The 21,111-nt window shown below is 37.7% G+C and overlaps 1 protein-coding gene across 5 annotated transcripts in view; it reads left to right on the forward strand.

Annotated features, from left to right (window-relative positions):
• Window positions 1-21,111, forward strand: part of LOC149784853 (uncharacterized) — a 404,070-nt gene that overhangs the window by 38,570 nt on the left and 344,389 nt on the right. For all 5 annotated transcript variants that reach the window (XM_089978427.1, XM_089978423.1, XM_089978426.1 and 2 more), the window contains exons 4-6: window positions 2,847-2,921; window positions 6,415-6,636; window positions 16,048-16,123. In XM_089978427.1, the coding sequence (XP_089834553.1) occupies window positions 2,847-2,921; window positions 6,415-6,636; window positions 16,048-16,123 (373 nt within the window). The remainder of the gene's footprint in view (window positions 1-2,846; window positions 2,922-6,414; window positions 6,637-16,047; window positions 16,124-21,111) is intronic.

The raw sequence follows: 21,111 nt of genomic DNA on the forward strand, positions 1-21,111 counted from the left end.
CCTTGAATACTGGCCTTAAATGGGTTGTTTAGGCAGTAGGGCATATCTACAATCCAGTTATGCTACTGCCTTAAATACTGGCCTTAAATGGGTTGTTTAGGCAGTAGGGCATATCTACAATCCAGTTATGCTACTGCCTTGAATACTGGCCTTAAATGGGTTGTTTAGGCAGTAGGGCATATCTACAATCCAGTTATGCTACTGCCTTGAATACTGGCCTTAAATGGGTTGTTTAGGCAGTAGGGCATATCTACAATCCAGTTATGCTACTGCCTTGAATACTGGCCTTAAATGGGTTCTTTAGACAGTAGGGCATATCTACAATCCAGTTATGCTACTGCCTTGAATACTGGCCTTAAATGGGTTGTTTAGGAAGTAGGGCATATCTGCAATCCTGTTATGCTACTGCCTTGAATACTGGCCTTAAATGGGTTGTTTAGGCAGACATCCAATGGTAGTTACGCCGCTTGGATCACATGTTTGATGTCATTTTCACAGCTGCATCAGATGCACTAAAAAGCCATGTTCCACACAAGCAGTGCCTTAATTTTCAGGTCTAGTGTTCCAGACCAAATAAATTGCCTTGTCTACCATCCCTTATGGTTAACAGTCACAACAGCTCAAACTTTTTTTATATTTATGGATAGTCTTGCATTGAAACACATTTACCAGTAGTGGTTTAAATTTTGTGCAATTTGCCATAGTTTTTTTCATTATCAACAAGTGGTTTCTGGGTTCTGTGTTGTCTGAGTGCAAGTCCTTGACATTACATAAATCACAAACATCATCCAGTAGAAACTTGATTCACCATTGTTAGCCTTGGCAGTAGAAAGAGCCTTAAGTCTAATGGTATTTCTAGTGATAAAATGCCCCAGAAACTACTCAAACTACACTCATATTTTGCATAAGGCTTTCCATTATGCAAGTTTTTTCATTTGCCTGGCACTATAACCATTATCTGACTTATTCTTCCTCCATCACACCAAATTCATGTTCTGGTGCAATTTTTTTGTTTCTTTGCAAAACCCATCACTATTTAACTTGTGTTGTATTTTCCCCATATTGGTGAAACTTACAAATTTTTAGCAGTGTACGATAAATGATATCCAGTAGCAATTCATGATGTATGGCAGAGGTGGGCAAACTTTCCAGTGCAAGTGCCGCATACACAAATTTACACCTTGTCGCGGGCCGCATAGTTCATTAAGTAAAATAATTTTAGGTTTTTCTAAATAACATCATAATTAATTTTCAGTTGTTAATATGTTGTTAATATTTTAAAACTTAAACTTCAAAAGAAGCACATTTATTTGATAAAGAGAGTAACATAAACAGAGTCAGTTCGAATGATGACTTGTTCCTAGGCCGCATGAAAACCCTTGGCGGGCTGCATGAAGCCCTTGGCATTCAGCATGTGGCCTGGGGGCCATAGTTTGCCCACCCCTGATGTATGGTATCCAAGTAACAAGCTACCTGGTAACTGATAGAACACTGATGACTCTGAAACTTGGGTCATTATGGAGACTGAGCCTGAGCTATGACACTTTGATCATACAGTCTGTGAAATGTCATTAAATGATCACTGGAACTGAACAGATAGCAATTGTGCAGCAATGTTACAGAGAGTTAAAATAAACTCCTACAGTTAATTGAATATAGGACTCAACAAGGCACTGAACAAATACCAAATTCACAGCTTGATCAAAGGATTGTCCACTGGGAAAACAAAGCAGGTGCTGCCTTTTCAAGCTAAGGGATTATGCTCAGATTTATCAAGGGTTATAAGATGACCCCTACTCTGCATGAATAAAATTTTCATTAAAAAACGCCATTGACTTTTAAGAGTATAAACAGTATGTTGATTGCAGCAGTTTTAACTCATCAGTTAATATTTCCAGTGCAATGGAATGCTAAAATCGTGTCAGTTCTAACTCTTCATTTCAAATTACCACAATATATGCTGACTGTATCAGTTTGGACTTGCCATTCCAAAAAATTTCTACAATGCTAGTTCTAATTCTTCAGTTCAGATTTTCACAATACTAGTTGCTGAATGTATCAGTTCTAACTCTTCAGTTTAGATTTCCACATTGTTTGTTTGCTGATTGTAACAGTTCTAACTCTTCAGTTTAGATTTCCACATTGTTTGTTTGCTGATTGTAACAGTTCTAACTCTTCAGTTTAGATTTCCACATTGTTTGTTTGCTGATTGTAACAGTTCTAACTCAGTTTAGATTTCCACATTGTTTGTTTTGCTGATTGTAACAGTTCTAACTCTTCAGTTTAGATTTCCACATTGTTTGTTTTGCTGATTGTAACAGTTCTAACTCTTCAGTTTAGATCCATAATATCAGTATGCTAATTGTATTGGTTCTAAGTCTTCATTTCAAATTTCCACAATACCAGTATATGAATTGTATCAGTTTGAACTTGGCAGTTCAAATTTCCACAAAACCAGTCTATAAATTATATCAATTTGAACTTGGCAGTTCAAATTTCCACAAAACCAGTCTATGAATTATATCAGTTTGAACTTGGCAGTTCAAATTTCCACAAAACCAGTCTATGAATTATATCAGTTTGAACTTGGCAGTTCAAATTTCCACAAAACCAGTCTATGAATTATATCAGTTTGAACTTGGCAGTTCAAATTTCCACATTACCAGTCTATGAATTGTATCAGTTTGAACTTGGCAGTTAAAACTTCCATAATACCATTATGTAAATTGTATCAATTATAACTTTCTAGTTAATTTTCCACAATACTCCAGTATGCTGATCATATCAGTTCTACTAAAACAGTATGAAGGAAACAATCTAAAGATTTTTAACTGTCCAATTTTCAGAATAGCAGTGGAGACACAGCTTTACACATGTCTGCCCAGTACGGTTACCTGGCTGTTGTAAAGGTGTTGGTGCAGGTAACTTCTTCAAATAATATATCATTTTAATAGAAATTGCACAGAGATACTTGAATATTTTATGATTTTTTATAATAATAAAATTCTCTGTTAGAGAAGAAAGGACAAACATTTAATTAAGATTACATTTATTTCAAGAGATCTTGGTATTTGTTTCAGATTACACAGAAAAGGAATATAATTATCATTGTCTTACAGTTTGTGTTAATCTTGTTTAAGATACTGTATTATCAGACCCCTTATATCTGTTAGTAATCTTAATACTTTTATTATCCTATATCGGCACTGTTTACAGTTTATCATGTCAGCACTGTTTACAGTTTATCATGTCAGCACTGTTTACAGTTTATCATGTCAGCATTGTATACAGTTTATTATGTCAGTACTGTATAAAGTTTATCTGTCATCACTGTATAAAGTTTATCATGTTGACACTGTTTACAGTTTATCATGTTGGCACTGTTTACAGTTTATCATGTCAGCACTGTATATATTTTATCATGTCAGTACTGTTTACAATTTGTCATGTCAGCACTGTATGAACTTTGTCATGTTGGCATTATTAACAGTTTATCAAATCAGCACTGTATGAAGTTTGTGTATGAAGTTTGTCGTGTTGGCATTATTAACAGTTTATCAAATCAGCACTGTATGAAGTTTGTCATGTTGGCATTATGAACAGTTTATCAAATCAGCACTGTATGAAGTTTGTCATGTTGGTATTATTAACAGTTTATCAAATCAGCACTGTCTACAGTTTATCATGTCAGCATTATATATAGTTTATCAAGTCAGCATTGTATAGCATTTGTCATGTCAGCAATGTATACAATTTATCATATCAGCATTTTATACAGTTTATCATGTCAGCACTGTATATAGTTTATCATGTCAGTTCCTTTCTTCTGCAAGAACTACATTACAAGAAAAGATACAATTTTCACAATTTCTTGTAATTTATCAATGCATAATGATGAAATCTTAAAAATGCTTTTTTACAAGTTCTTTTGCAGTGTGTGATAAATTAAATAGAGAAAGGATGTAATATATACTTGCTTATAAGTCATGCATGTGATAAAGAAAATATAGAAAGGATGTAATATATACTTGCTTATAAGTCATGTATGTGATAAAGAAAATATAGAAAGGATGTAATATATACTTGCTCATAAGTCATGTGTGTGACAAAGAAAATATAGAAAGGATGTAATATATACTTGCTCATAAGTCATGTGTGTGATAAAAAAAATATAGAAAGGATATAATATATACTTGCTCATAAGTCAAGTCCAGCTGCAAAAAACAGAGACCCTGATCTGACATAATATAATGTGCTGTGTTTGCTCTAAACATATAGACCTAGATCTGGCATAATATAATGTGCTGTGTTTGCTCTAAACATATTGACCCTGATCTGACATAATATAATGTGCTGTGTTTGCTCTAAACATATAGACCCTGATCTGACATAATATAATGTGCTGTGTTTGCTCTAAACATATAGACCCTGATCTGACATAATATAATGTGCTGTGTTTGCTCTAAACATATAGACCCTGATCTGACATAATATAATGTGCTGTATTTGCTCTAAACATATAGACCTAGATCTGCCAGTGAATTATGCAATGGCAGAATCTGTATCTTTGCAGTTAGTAGTTGGATTAGATGAATAAGAAATAAAGGTCTAACATAAAAAATACTCAAAATTTAAGGAGTTCTAGGAATATTTGTCTGGTGTTTAAAGCTCCATATGATCTTTTATTTTAATCTTTGTCATCCTCACTGCTTAATTTTCTTTTGAAATGGCAATAGTGTTGTATGTGACAATGTCATATAAGGTAATATGGGAGGATGCTTTGGTTGGAAATCTGAGGATATTTAATGCATTTGATTGATAGAAGTAATGTTACTGAAGAAATTTCTTGTCTAGAGTTCATGTTCAATATATTTCAGTATGTGGTACCATTAAAACGTTCTTATGAAAGCAGTTTGATTGAAAATATTATATTCTTGAGCAACAAAATAAATATATCAGATCTCAGTTCCTGAAAAGAATTTTTTGTTTTATGTACCTTTTTGTTTTATTTTTTTACGTATTTCTGATCATGAATTAAAATTGTCAAAATTGTGTTTTACCAATTTTGTTTACTAAAAATTGGAAAGTTAAAGAATTGTGTAACTACAGATTAATCAGAGCAATCAATACTACATATATATATGGTTCTTTTGTGTGCCTGCCAATTATTAACAATCTATGCCACATATATGTGTGGTTCTTTTGTGTGCCTGCCAATGATTAACAATCTATGCCACATATATATGTGGTTCTTTTGTGTGTCTGCCAGTGATTAACAATCAATGCCACATATATGTGTGGTTCTTTTATGTGCCTGCCAGTGATTAACAATCTATGCCACATATATGTGTGGTTCTTCTGTGTGCCTGCCAATGATTAACAATCTATGCCACATATATGTGTGGTTCTTTTATGTGCCTGCCAGTGATTAACAATCAATGCCACATATATGTGTGGTTCTTTTATGTGCCTGCCAGTGATTAACAATCAATGCCACATATATATGTGGTTCTTTTGTGTGCCTGCCAGTGATTAACAATCAATGCCACATATATGTGTGGTTCTTTTATGTGCCTGCCAGTGATTAACAATCTATGCCACATATATGTGTGGTTCTTTTGTGTGCCTGCCAATAATTAACAATCTATGCCACATATATGTGTGGTTCTTTTATGTGCCTGCCAGTGATTAACAATCAATGCCACATATATCTGTGGTTCTTTTGTGTGCCTGCCAGTGATCAACAATCTATACCACATATATGTGTGGTTCTTAAATAAACTGCCACACTGCAGACATCGTGGTGATATGACTGGAAAATTATTAAAGCTACATTAAAAATCCAAATCACACATATTCTCGTAATTTGGAAGACATTTTTTATTAATAAACAAAGGATAAAATGAGTTATTCACCTCTTAGAATGAGCAGACAAATCTCAAAAATGGATTCTGGTTCTTTGAATGCTAGTATCAGCATGGGATGTAATTTTGTTAAAAAATGAATGGCGGCTTGTCATATCATTGCCAGAAATTATTCATTTGCCTGAAAGATCGCAGTTTCCATTTATGGCCTTTAGGTCACCAAATATTCTATTTTTCTTGTTTTGAATCACACGTGTAAGAACACTTGCTCTGGTATTAGAGTACAAGATGGGAAAATGTATATTTTCATTAGGAAAATGTAAGGATACTTTTTTCACAAGCTAAGAAAATGAAAAATATTGAAAAAAAATTGACAATAAATTTATATATACTGTTTGGATACAAAAATATGAGGTATTGAAACTGATGAGTACCTTGCAGTATGGTAGAATTGGTAATAGATTACTCAATAAACATGTCAGTAAGCAAAAAAAGTTTTTGAATTTATGATTTATATTGAGACCATGTCATATTTAATACTGTTTTTCAGCATAAAGCAAACCCTTCTATTCGAAACCTGAGAGAGGAGTCGCCTCTAGATCTAGCTGCACAATATGGCAAGCTGGAAGTTGTCCAGGAGTTGTTAGAGGCCAATCCAGACCTACTTCACAAGGCTATCTGCAACCATTCACCAATACATCTTGCCTCACGCAATGGACACCGAGATGTTGTTGACTGTCTTTTGAAGAATGGATACAGTGTTAATACTGTTGTAAGGATGAAAGAAACTTTTGGTCAAACCTCCTATAGCAGTTACTCACATATAGCAGTCACCTTTATTTAGATTATCTGGAATAAGTTCTGTTAGAATACGATTTAGTTCACATTTGTACCTGCATAGAGGTCAGCAGCTCATGAAAATCAGTTTCTGCTGGAGTGTACTTAATTGGTAGCTAAGACTTCTTTTCATCTGAGAAATTAGCATGACACTGGTCTTTTTGTGAAATGATGCAACAAAATGTTGTAAATGACCAACATTTGCTGGTGCAGAGTTTCCTCCCCTTAGTCATTTCATCATTACTATTTTGTGCCATGATGCAAAAACATGTATAAAAACAAAAGCGGAGTATTGTGTCCTTATTTTGTATCAGGTGCAAGCAACAAAGTTTACATTCCACTTGATGCCCAAAAGTCAGATAAAATTATATAGAACAAAGAGCTTAAATTTCCTGTTCCAAAAAGTGTCTGACTGCAAATGATGAAAGAAAGTTAAATTTTTCTTATGTAAATGAATCAACATTTGATGCGATTTACAAAGTCGTGAATCATATATTATGTGAAAAAAACGTTCAGATTTATAAGTATTACATTTTTAGGTCCCCTGCTCTTATACCCGAAGTGCTTATGGGATGGCCTGTTGTCTTTCATTCATCTGTGCATTATTATGGGATGGCTTGTTGTCTTTCATTCATCTGTCCATTATTATGGGATGGCTTGTTGTCTTTCATTCACCTATCCATTATTATGGGATGGCCTGTTGTCGTTCATTCATCTGTCCATTATTATGGGATGGCCTGTTGGCCTGTTGTCGTTCTTTCATCTGTCCATTTTTATGGGATGGCCTGTTGTCTTTCATTCATCTGTCCATTATTATGGGATGGCCTGTTGTCTTTCATTCATCTGTCCATTTTTATGGGATGGCCTGTTGTCTTTCATTCATCTGTCCATTATTATGGGATGGCCTGTTGTCTTTCATTCATCTGTCCATTATTATGGGATGGCCTGTTGTCTTTCATTCATCTGTCCATTATTATGGGATGGCCTGTTGTCTTTCATTCATCTGTCCATTATTATGGGATGGCCTGTTGTCTTTCATTCATCTGTCCATTAACACACATTCATCCCAAGTGCTGCTCAGACATGCTGTATGAAAATGTTATTACTACTCCTGAATGGATGGTAATATTAGCATGAGGTTTTCATTAAAATGCTTCTTATGATGAAAATGGTGTTGATTTGACTTCCAATATGGCAGCCATAGCATAGGATTTTCACCTGTTGACATCTCATGTTGTCTTGTGGGTCCTAGATGAAAATGGCACCATTATGACTTTCATTATGAACACCATGTCAGCTATCTGGAAAATCTTATTATCACCACTTTTCCAAGATGAAAGGTCAAATTGACATTTAGGTTCGTACCAAAAGACTTCTTATAATGCCTATTTGATTCTGATTGACAATGGTGCTGATCTGACATCCTATATAACCACTATAGCAGCCATCTTGAAAATTCAGTTATCACTGCTCTGAAATGGAGCCATACCAACACTGGGTTTTGACCAAAAGACTTCTTATGAAGTCAAGTAGATCATAAATGAAAATTGTGACCTCTGGTATAACCATTTTTTATTGCTACTCCATTATTTTTCATGCTATATACACTATAGAGTGCCATTTAATATGTATTTCAGCTGTAATATAACTAGATATTTTCTTTTTCTCAAGCCCACAATAGTTTGTTCCTTTCAGTGTACAGCAGTTTGCTAGAAAAACCCATGGCAATTAATAGTCATATGCATAAAATATTATGGCATTGTATAGTGCACACCTGGATACACATGAATAATAATTTGATTTGTATTGACATCAGTATGTAACATGCCTAATACAGGAGTGCACACCAGGATACATATGAATAATAGCTTGATTTGTATTGACATCAGGATGTAACATGCCTAATACAGGAGTGCACACCAGGATACATATGAATAATACTTTGATTTGTATTGACATCAGTATGTAACATGCCTAATACAGGAGTGCACATCAGGATGTAACATGCCTAATACAGGAGTGCACACCAGGATACATATGAATAATACTTTGATTTGTATTGACATCAGGATGTAACATGCCTAATACAGGAGTGCACATCAGTACGTAACATGCCTAATACAGGAGTGCACATCAGGATACACATGAATAATAGTTTGATTTGTATTGACATCAGTATGTAACATGCCTAATACAGGAGTGCACATCAGGATGTAACATGCCTAATCCAGGAGTGCACACCAGGATACATATGAATAATACTATGATATGAATGACATCAGTATGTCACATGCCTAATACAGGAGTACACATCAGGATGTAACATGCCTAATACAGGAATGCACACCAGGATACATATGAATAATACTATGATATGTATGACATCAGTATGTCACATGCCTAATACAGGAGTGCACATCACGATGTAATATGCCTAATACAGGAGTGCACCAGGATACATATGAATAATACTATGATATGTATGACATCAGTATGTCACATGCCTAATACAGGAGTGCACATCAGTATGTCACATGCCTAATACAGGAGTGCACATCAGGATGTAACATGCCTAATACAGGAGCACACCAGGATACACATGAATAATAGTTTGATATGTATGACATCAGTATGTAACATGCCTATTACAGGAGTGCACATCAGGATGTAACATGCCTAATAGAGGATTCTTGGCAGTAAGATTAATTCTCTTTGCCTCCTGATATGACAAGCTGTATACTCGGCAGTTAACTTTGCATAGGGTTATTTCTCTTGGATTCCTGATATGACAAACTGCATACTCAGCATTTAACCTTTATTGGGATTATTTCTCTTGGATTCCTGATATGACAAACTGCATACTCAGCATTTAACCTTTATTGGGATTATTTCTCTTGGATTCCTGATATGATAAGCTGCATACTCAGCATTTAACCTTTATTGGGATTATTTCTCTTAGATTCCTGATATGACAAACTGCATACTCAGCATTTAACCTTTATTGGGATTATTTCTCTTGGATTCCTGATATGACAAGCTGCATACTCAGCATTTAACCTTTATTGCGATTATTTCTCTTGGATTCCTGATATGATAAGCTGCATACTCAGCATTTAACCTTTATTGGGATTATTTCTCTTAGATTCCTGATATGACAAGCTGCATACTCAGCATTTAACCTTTATTGGGATTATTTCTCTTGGATTCCTGATATGACAAGCTGCATACTCAGCATTTAACCTTTATTGGGATTATTTCTCTTGGATTCCTGATATGACAAGCTGCATACTCAGCATTTAACCTTTATTGGGATTATTTCTCTTGGATTCCTGATATGACAAGCTGCATACTCAGCATTTAACCTTTATTGGGATTATTTCTCTTGGATTCCTGATATGACAAACTGCATACTCAGCATTTAACCTTTACTGGGATTATTTCTCTTAGATTCCTGATATGACAAACTGCATACTCAGCATTTAACCTTTATTGGGATTATTTCTCTTGGATTCCTGATATGACAAGCTGCATACTCAGCATTTAACCTTTATTGCGATTATTTCTCTTGGATTCCTGATATGACAAACTGCATACTCAGCATTTAACTTTCATCAGGATTATTTCTCTTGGATTCCTGATATGACAAGCTGCATACTCAGCATTTAACCTTTATTGCGATTATTTCTCTTGGATTCCTGATATGACAAACTGCATACTCAGCATTTAACTTTCATCAGGATTATTTCTCTTGGATTCCTGATATGACAAGCTGCATACTCAGCATTTAACCTTTATTGCGATTATTTCTCTTGGATTCCTGATATGACAAACTGCATACTCAGCATTTAACTTTCATCAGGATTATTTCTCTTTTTGGTTCCAGATATGACTAGCTGCATTCTTAGCATTTAACTTTGCATAGGATTATTGGATAATTGCAAGCTCCAATTCTTGCACAGGCAAGGATGATTGGTAATGGTTCTTGAGTATTGCCAAACATAATTCACATACAGTTGTTGGATAAATTAACTGCCTTTTTTTTGGCAGACTTTATTGTTAACTTTGATTTCAGTGTGTATATTGACATTTAGAGGATCTGCAGTACTTCAGGTACACTTCTTTTGATGGGGCATTTGTCAGGCAGTTTCACTCATGTAGTTATTAGATTCCTTGTTTGAGCAAATTCTTTGGCTTCATCATTGGTTCTAAGTCATGGACTAAAATAAATAACGTTGGTTATTTTACTCTAATAAAAAGTTCTGTCAGATTATTTCAGTTATTTTTTCATATTGATCTATCCTGAAGTACATTGTTACCATGGCAATGTTTTTTTTTAAAATGACAGATCATCAGAACTCAGTTCATTTAATATCAGTAATATATAACCTGTTGCTGTTGAGTAGCAGACTTTTCCCACAGGGTGACTGGAAAGTTCTAGAACGCCCCTAGTCCACCCAGTATCTACCTTGCCATGTGCACTGTTGCTGTTGAGTAGCAGACTTTTCCCACAGGGTGACTGGAAAGTTCTAGAACGCCCCTAGTCCACCCAGTATCTACCTTGCCATGTGCACTGTTGCTGTTGAGTAGCAGACTTTTCCCACAGGGTGACTGGAAAGTTCTAGAACGCCCCTAGTCCACCCAGTATCTACCTTGCCATGTGCACTGTTGCTGTTGAGTAGCAGACTTTTCCCACAGGGTGACTGGAAAGTTCTAGAGCGCCCCTAGTCCACCCAGTATCTACCTTGCCATGTGCACTGTTGCTGTTGAGTAGCAGACTTTTCCCACAGGGTGACTGGAGAGTTCTAGAACGCCCCTAGTCCACCCAGTATCTACCTTGCCATGTGCACTGTTGCTGTTGAGTAGCAGACTTTTCCCACAGGGTGACTGGAGAGTTCTAGAACGCCCCTAGTCCACCCAGTATCTACCTTGCCATGTGCACTGTTGCTGTTGAGTAGCAGACTTTTCCCACAGGGTGACTGGAAAGTTCTAGAACGCCCCTAGTCCACCCAGTATCTACCTTGCCATGTGCACTGTTGCTGTTGAGTAGCAGACTTTTCCCACAGGGTGACTGGAAAGTTCTAGAACGCCCCTAGTCCACCCAGTATCTACCTTGCCATGTGCACTGTTGCTGTTGAGTAGCAGACTTTTCCCACAGGGTGACTGGAAAGTTCTAGAGCGCCCCTAGTCCACCCAGTATCTACCTTGCCATGTGCACTGTTGCTGTTGAGTAGCAGACTTTTCCCACAGGGTGACTGGAGAGTTCTAGAACGCCCCTAGTCCACCCAGTATCTACCTTGCCATGTGCACTGTTGCTGTTGAGTAGCAGACTTTTCCCACAGGGTGACTGGAGAGTTCTAGAACGCCCCTAGTCCACCCAGTATCTACCTTGCCATGTGCACTGTTGCTGTTGAGTAGCAGACTTTTCCCACAGGGTGACTGGAAAGTTCTAGAACGCCCCTAGTCCACCCAGTATCTACCTTGCCATGTGCACTGTTCATTCTTTTTCCAGTTGCAGACGTTAATGTTGCTTTAGTTTAAGTCACATAGAAATTGCCATCACTTTGTGTTAACATTGCAAATTGAACTTTTTCTTTATGTGTATTATTTTTATTTTGTTCATGTGGAATAACCTTGATGAAGTACTATTTTGTGTCATATTTCTCTCATTATTTGCAATATTGATGGTTAAATTTTGTATAATATTATTCTTTGATAATTATTTTATGGCTTGGATAGGCATTTAGGTATCCCTATGCTTGCAGGAACTAGTCAGAAGACACATTTTAGTTCATTTTGTTTTATTATAGTAATAAATATTTGTAATTCACATTTCATTTATTGTAACTTATGAGTGATTTTTTTGGTCAGAAAGCAGGCTGCAGACCAGTTTTTCCTTTTTATGTTGTGTATTTAGTTATTGAACAAAAGTTGGAAATTAGTATAGGATAATCATCCTTATTCTCAGCAATTTTACCAAGCTTGGGTTTTTGGGTTTTGCTAATTCAGTCATCTCCAGTTCCCAAATAAGCCTGGTTGACATCATATTTGAATCATCCTTGGTGGTTTTATTTCATTAATCTTCTGTACTCAGATTATCATTGCTTACCTCATTGCATTAGTGTTGTTTTAATATTTGAGACATTTTGAAAAGGTGAGTTCTTGTTGTTATTAAGTTAGTGTACATTTAGTGTACACTTTTTCCATGCTGTACACTTTTTCCATGCAAATACAGTTTTACATAATACTTATATAGAAGTTTTTTGAATAAATGTTTTCAGCTTCCTCTTGCAGCAAGGACTAAACAGGGTGTGGGTAAGTGTGACCACAAGAAAAATCCCTTGGATACCCACACAACTTGCCTGTCTTGTCCACGCTGCAAGAGGACAGTTGATTCTCTCTTTTGCAGCCTGTGGTTAATAAGGATTAGGACCTTGCCACAGACATACTTATAAAGGAAGGTAAAAAATTCCTTCCTTGCTTTCCAAAAAATTTTCAGGGGTTACCAAAGTCTTACTGGATAATCTTAGGGTTAATGGAGACTTTCACAGGGTAGTTAATAAATGATGGAAGAATGAGTTACATCATCCCATTAGGGAGGAACAGGTCCCTCCCCATTATGTGAGGGCAAAGAGCAAGTTGCATGGTATGAGCAGCACATTCACTTTTCCACTAGAAAGGCAAAGAGTGAGTCTCATGCCACGTGTGAGAGTGGAGCAGTACATTCACTTTTCCACTAGAAAGGCAAAGAGTGAGTCTCATGCCACCTGTGAGAGTGGAGCAGTACATTCACTTTTCCACTAGAAAGGCAAAGAGTGAGTCTCATGCCACCTGTGAGAGTGGAGCAGCACATTCTACTCTACCACAGCTCAGTGAGGGTTGAAAGTGAGTCATGCCCCCTTTAGGGCAGAGCAGCACCTTTTCAGTCCCTGGAGCCCGTTTTCAAAGATGGGATTGAGGCATATGGTAAGGGGAGATCTTTGATCAAGGTCTGTCAGATCTGGGGAAGGGTCCTCCAGCAGATCCAAGTCACTTGACCAGTCATTTTCAGAAATAATGAGCACAGCACACCAGTCACTGGTCTATGAGTATTGGTCACCCTCCATTCTTTTCTCCTGCAGCCTTGCTTCAATCAGTCACGGTGGCAGAGGAGAAAGAGATCAGGTTCTTTGAAAAAGAAGTTAATGAGGTTTGCCATCTTTTGCCCAGTTATCCATGTTCCAAGCCTTTGATGACAATAAAATTCTTTCCAGCTTGGAGAAAATTATGGGGATAACTCATGACCAGCTCTCTTGTTGCTTCCTCACTCTGTTACAATTTAAATACTGGAACTTTATAACAGGCTAGGTCACAAGTAATTAGCCTCACATGCTGACCTCTTGTTGCCCTTTATTATTTTGTTGTAAGCAGTGGTGAAAACATCTGGGAATGTGTTATCCACTGCTCTGCTTTTTGATCACTCTGTGGTTCCATTGGTCATGGTTGAGTGATCTTGACCTACTGGTGGACCATCCCAGGACATTACCATAGAAGAGGGACCTCCTGTTGCAGCACATGTGCTCTCCTGCACAACAGTCACAGACTTTCCACTGTCACACTTTGCTCATCTCAAAAGATCTCTCTGCCAGGACAAGTCTTTGTGCATAGTCACCAGGTACAAAGTCCAGGAGACAGGGCCCCAAATGGCCAAGTGGTCGAAATTGCTAATTTTTCCAGAGCACTGCCATCTCACCTCTGTATGGGTTTGAGTCTCATGCTCAGCTAATTTGGGTATGTGAAAATGTTTGCCAATAGCTTCTTGTCGGTTGGAGGTTCTTCCCGGGGTTTTTCTGGGTTCTTTCGCCACCAGTTACATTGGCCGCCCAGTATAGCCTATCCTGTAATGAAAAATAGCTTTAGACCCCATAACAACAACAACACAAGTCCAGGAGACCATCTAGTTCTCGGGTCTTTTTTGCCAAGTGGACAGTCTTGTGTGATTGATACAGTAAAAAAGATAACACTAGCATTCTTTCTGTGAGTGCAGTGGCTGATTTTCTTCTTTTCCTTTCTGAGGAGACACAATGATCAGTTTATAATGTCAAGAGCTACAGGGCCAGCCCTATCAAGTACACTCATATTTTAGAATTGTAAGGACAGGTGACTTGCTTTTTTAATGCCAGGGTGGATTCTCTCTTGTGTCTTTTTTCTGACTGAAAACTCCTATGATCCTTTGGGTAAAGATTCCTTTGAGAACCTTAACCTCAAGACTTTTTCCTTGATCATCTTAGTGTCCATGAGATGAGGGAGCGATTTTCATGCCCAAACCCTAAGGCAGTGCTGTTTAAGGTTGAATGAAAATTATTAGTCGGTTTATCTTCCATGACATCCATGTTTCATAGTAAATAACCAGCCTCCTTTGGTTGCTCCACTCCTTATTGAGATCCCCAATCTCAGTCATATCTGTCCTGATCAGGATAGAATTTTATTTCCAGGCTTTAGACTTTTTTTGGCTGCTTCTAAAGGGAGAATAAATGATAGGAAGCATCTTTTCCTTCCCCCCCCCCCCTTAGCGTTAATTTTTCAGCTTCCACTATTTTGAGGTGGATTGCAATAACTATCAAAAAAGCTGATTAGTCACTAATGGAGAGGGGCCTTTCGTTCACAAAAATTAAACCCCATGAGGTTTACCCAGTTGTCTCTGGGGGATGTGATGAAAGCCATGTTTTGGCAATCTCACACTACCTTCTTTTACCATTGCTCATTGGCATATTACTTTTGGATCCAAGTATTGTAGCTCAGAAATCACCCATGTGGATATCATCTAGCAATAGTCTTCTATTCTACATTGAGGTTGAGAATTCATTGTTTGTTTTTCTTTTGCCAGTTGTGGGATCATCAGCCTCCCACCAAACTTACAATTTCAGCTAAGCAGTAGTAACAGGGTACATATTATTGATATTAAAATTTAGTCACCCCCACCCACCCCAAAAACTTACATTTTCTTAACTAGAACTGAAAAAAATTTCATTTGTAGATTGTGTATATTTTAACCAATAAAGTTACATGAAATGTATCAGAAATCAATTTCTATCAATAGATGCTCCATTGCAATCTGCTAATATTTCCCTTGGAAGAGAGAAAGGTTGTATCATGCTAAATTTTTACAATCCTTTTTATATAAAAATTATGTTAAATCACATACAGTTTACATGTATACACTTCCACCTTTCATTTCTCTGCCTTCCCCTCACCAGCAGATAAATTACTTTGAGGGATCCCATCCTCTCATTTTCCAATATATCACTGTCAAGTTATCTTTACAGATTTTTTATTTAAAACCTGATTTTAAATATTCCTTATTTTTCAGACTGACATGGGAACAGGTTTACACGAGGCAGCACTTCATGGAAAACTGGAGGTTGTAAAACTGCTACTAGAGAAAGGTAAGAGTATATGAAACTATTTTGTTAAGCTCTACTGATCTAGCTCTACTGATTTAGCTCTACTGATCTAGCTATACTGATTTAGCTCTACTGATTTAGTTCTACTGATCTATCTCTACTTATTTAGCTAGAAAACTACTTTTTTAAGCTTGACTGATCTGGCTGTACTGATTTAACTCTACTGATCTATCTCTACTGATTTAGCTCTACTGATCTAGCTCTACTGGTTTAGTTCTACTGATCTAGCTCTACTGATTGAACTCAACTGATTCAGCTCTATTGATTTAGCTCTACTGATTTAGCTCTACTGATTTACCTCTACCTATTGAGCTCTACTGATTTAGCTCTACTGATTGAGCTCTACTGATTTAGCTCTACTGATTTAGCTCTACTGATCTAGCAATTCTGATCTAGCTCTACTGATTTAGCTGTACTGATTTAGCTGTACTGATCTAGCTCTACAGAGTTAGCTCTACCACTTTAGCTCTTCTGATTTAGCTCTATTGATCTAGCTCTACTGATTTACCTCTACAGATATAGCTTTACTGATTTAGCTCTACTGATCTAGCTCTACTGATTTAGCTCTACTGATCTAGCTCTACTGATTTAGCTCTACTGATCTAACGTTACTGATTTAGTTCTACTGATTTATCTCTACTTATTTAGCTTTGAAACTAATATTTTAAGCTCAACTGATCTGGCTCTACTGATTTAACTCTACTGATCTATCTCTAGTGATTTAGCTCTACTGATCTAGCTCTGCTGATTTAGCTCTACTAATCTAGCTCTACTGGTTTAGCTCTCCTGATCTAGCTCTACCAGTTTAGCTCTACTGATTTACCTCTACCAGTCGAGTTCAACTGATTTAGCTCTACTGGTTTAGCTTTAGCTCTACTGGTTAAGCTTTAGCTCTTCTGATCTAGCAATTCTGATCTAGCTCTACTGATTTAGCTCTACTGATCTAGCTCTACTGATTTAGATCTATTGATCTAGCTCTACTGATCTAAATCTACTGATTTAGCTCTACTGAACTAGCTCTGCTGATTTAGCTCTACTGAACTAGCTCTGCTGATTTAGCTCTACTGATCTAGCTCTTCTGATCTAGCTCTACTGATTTAGCTCTACTGATCTAGCTCTACTGATTTAGCTCTACTGATCTAGCTCGACTGATCTGGCTCTACTGATTTAGTTCTACTGATCTAGCTCTACTGATCTAGCTCTACTGATTTAGCTGTACTGATCTACCTCTACAGATTTAGCTCTACTCATCTAGCTCTACTTGTTTAGCTTTAGCTCTACTGATTTAGCTCTACTGGTGTAGCTTTAGCTCTACTGATTTAGCTCTACTGATCTAGCTCTTCTGATCTAGCTCTACTGATTTAACTATACTGGTCTAGCTCTACTGATTTAACTGTACTGATCTAGCTTTACAGATTTAGCTCTTCCACCTTAGCTCTACTGATTTAGCTCTACTGATCTAGCTCTATAGATATAACTTTAGTGATCTAGCTCTACTGATTTAGCTCTACTGATCTAGCTCTACTGATCCAGCTCTACTGATTTAGCTCTACTGATTTAGTTCTACTGATCTAGCTCTACTGATTTAGCTCTACTGATACTGATTTAGCTCTACTGATTTAGCTCTACTAATCTAGCTCTACTGATTTACCTCTACTGATCTAGCTCAACTGATCTAGCTCTACTGATTCTGATCTAGCTCTACTCATTTAGCTCTACTCATCTAGCTCTACTGATTTAGCTCTACTGATCTAGATCTACTAATCTAGCTCTCCTGATCATGAATTGTCATGATACTTGGCAAACAGGATGGTCGTCACCTGAAGATACACATATTGTCATATTACTCTGTTCCTGCAATTTTTATCAGTTATGGCCCTTTTTGATTTGCAGCTGAGTGCAGTGTATGACAGAAGTTTTTGAATGCCACTAGTATCACAGATTTCAATGGATTGCCATGAAACTTGTTAAACATTATGATCATCTTCTGAAGATTATCATATAGGCAAATTGCTGTGTCTGTTTGATATTTGTCAGAATTTTTGCCTTTTTTTGACTTGGAGCCTGTTGTACTGTATGACACAACTAGTCAAACAGTTTTCTAATGATCCCCATAAAATTTAGCAACATGATTGTGGGCATCATTACAAGATGTGTGCACAGACAGATCATTTCACTTTTGCAATTTGTATGCACCAGCCATGAAGTAGAGCAAATTATGGAATAATGTCCATCAATCGATGCGACTTATACAAATTTTGTTACTGCACATTCAAGTTGTCCATTTATCAAACTAGAGCTTGCACAAGGGGTAAGGAGGAACCATATCAGTTTCGAGGTCAGAAGCTGAAAGAAGGAAAATCTTATTGCTGAAGAATATCAGATGGTTTCATCTCTCAACAGTTAATAAGAAATAGTCTTATCTTGGATTCCTGGAAATCTTTTTTGCAGACTAGAGTATCATTCCATTCAAGGGACTCTTGGGATGCAGGGGCGTATTTACATGAGTAAATTGCTCACCAGTCCTCTTGCTAGTATTATATTTTCTTTTTACAAAAGTTGCTTTAGGATGATTAAGAAAAATACAATTGAGGTCAACAAATGAAATTAGACAGGCTTTGACAGATTCATATTTAAATAACCTGATTGGATTTATTATGCCCATCATGAGGCAGGGCATGTTATACTTTGATGTCCATCCATCCATCATCAGTCTATCCCTCTTTATGTTACCAATTTCAATTCCAGACAATCACTTGAGTTGTTCACCATCATCAGCTATCAAACTTTGTGAATGGCTTGTTTTTGGGCAAAGGAAGGACACTATTGATTAGGTTTCGAAGCTCAATGTCACTCTCTATGACTAAAGGAGAAAATAGTTTCTGTACAGTAACTTGAGTTGTCTACAATCCACAATTACAATACTTTGTGGATACCTTGCACTTTAAATGAGGAAGAACTGCTTTGACTTTGGAGTCCAAAAGGTAAAGGTCACTGTGACTGAAAAAAAAAATTGTTTTCAAAACATTAACATTAGTTTTATGTCAGTGACCTGGCCTAAACTTTGGATGGCTTGCAGTTGGAGATTGGAAGAGGCTAGAGGCTTTTTGATTTTGGTCAATGGTCAAATGGCTTCTGCACAAAAATTTCAGATATTGACTACTGACCTTCATTAAAGTTTGTGGATGATTTACACATTGGATAAGAAACATGCCTAATGATTTGGGGGTGAAAATGGTCAAAGGTCAAGGTCAGTAAAATAATGCCATTTTTCATTACAACTTTAGTTATAATCCTCAGTGTTCACTAGAGTTTATGCAAGGCCTGTACATCAGGTATGGAACAGGTCAGTTGATTTTGGGGGTCAGAAGGTCATTGTCGTTTAAACAAAAATAGGTTTTGCAAAATAACTTTTGTTTGAGATTAAGTTCCATGACTAAACTTTGCATTTGACTTGGTCTTAGATTCTGGAGTATGAACATCAGAATTTTTACACATAAGTTTACTTCAAAACTGTGTTTCTTCACCATAGGCTGGGATTATTGAGATCCATTGGTCACTAATCTCTCATCATCATCATCATTGGCGACTCAATCTTGAAAGACCATGCGAATAGCGCCCTTAGGGTGTTGTCTGTCTCTGTTGGCAACATCTGCTGTGACTGTGCTGGCCTATACGTGAGTGTCAGTCCCTATTGCAGTTGGTGCAGATATACTGGGAAGTCTGTGTTACTGTGGTTGCTGCCATGTTCTTCTTTCTCTTACGTTTCTCTGCCACCAACTAGCCTCTCCTCGCATCAGCGACTGATATGCCATTGTTTACCGTCAGTCTCAAGGTGCCTCGGTCCTTGGCCAGCTCTTCCCAGCCATCAGGTGAAATGTTGCATGCCTTCATGTCCCTCTTGCATACATCCTTGAAACGGAGTGAGGGTCGGCCGACTCTTCTCATGCCAGTGGCCAGCTGTCCATATAGGATATCCTTTGGCAGCCTTCCATCCTCCATGCGTCGGACGTGTCCCAGCCATTGAAGGCAGCGTTTGCTCAACAGGGAGTACATGCTGGGGGTACTTGCACGCTGCAGGATCTCGCTGTGTGGAACACGGTCTTGCCAGCTGATTTTCAGGATGCGTTTTAGGCACCGTATATGGAAGGAGTTGAGCCGGCATTCTTGCCTCATGTAGGTACTCCAGGTCTCACTTCCATATAGAAGGGTGCTGAGAATGCAGGCCTAGTAGACTCGGACCTTGGTGTGCTCTGTTAGCGCATTGTTTTCCCACACCCTCTTCGTTAATCGAGCCATGATGGTGTTTGCCTTTCCAAGCCTTCTGTCCAGCTCCATATCATTCGAGAGAGTGTTGCTGATGGTTGACCCCAGGTAGGTAAAGTTGTTGACTGCTTCCAGGGTGACATCGTTGATTTTGATGGAAGGGGCAATGGTGGTATCTTGCACGCAGACATTTGTTTTTTCCAAGCTGATGGTGAGACCAAACTGCATGCAGGCATCAGCAAAACGGTCTCCCAGTCTCTGGAGGGCTTCGTCGGTGTGGGTCACAAGAGCTGCGTCATCTGCAAAAAGCATCTCCCTGATGAGCACAGCTCTCACTTTGGTCTTTGAGCGCAGTCATGCCAGGTTGAACAGCCTCCCGTCGGACCTGGTGTGTAGATATATGCCATCTGGACATTTCGAAGACATAGGACAGGAGCAGGGAGAAGAAGATCCCAAAAAGTGTTGGTGCCAGCACGCAGCCCTGCTTCACGCCGCTGTTAATTGGGAAGGAGGTTGAGGAGGATCCATCATACAGGACTGTTCCCTTCATATCTGCATGGAAAGAGACTATCATGCTGAGGAGTTTTGGGGGGCAACTGATCTTACTCAGAAGTTCAGAAAGGCCCTTCCTGCTGACCAAGTCAAAGGCCTTGGTAAGGTCAATGAACATCATGTAGAGTGGTTGACCTTGCTCTCTGCTCTTC

This window comes from Sinohyriopsis cumingii, chromosome 13 (assembly GCF_028554795.1).
Source record: "Sinohyriopsis cumingii isolate HCF-2022 chromosome 13, ASM2855479v2, whole genome shotgun sequence".
In the NCBI taxonomy this organism is placed as follows: domain Eukaryota; kingdom Metazoa; phylum Mollusca; class Bivalvia; order Unionida; family Unionidae; genus Sinohyriopsis; species Sinohyriopsis cumingii.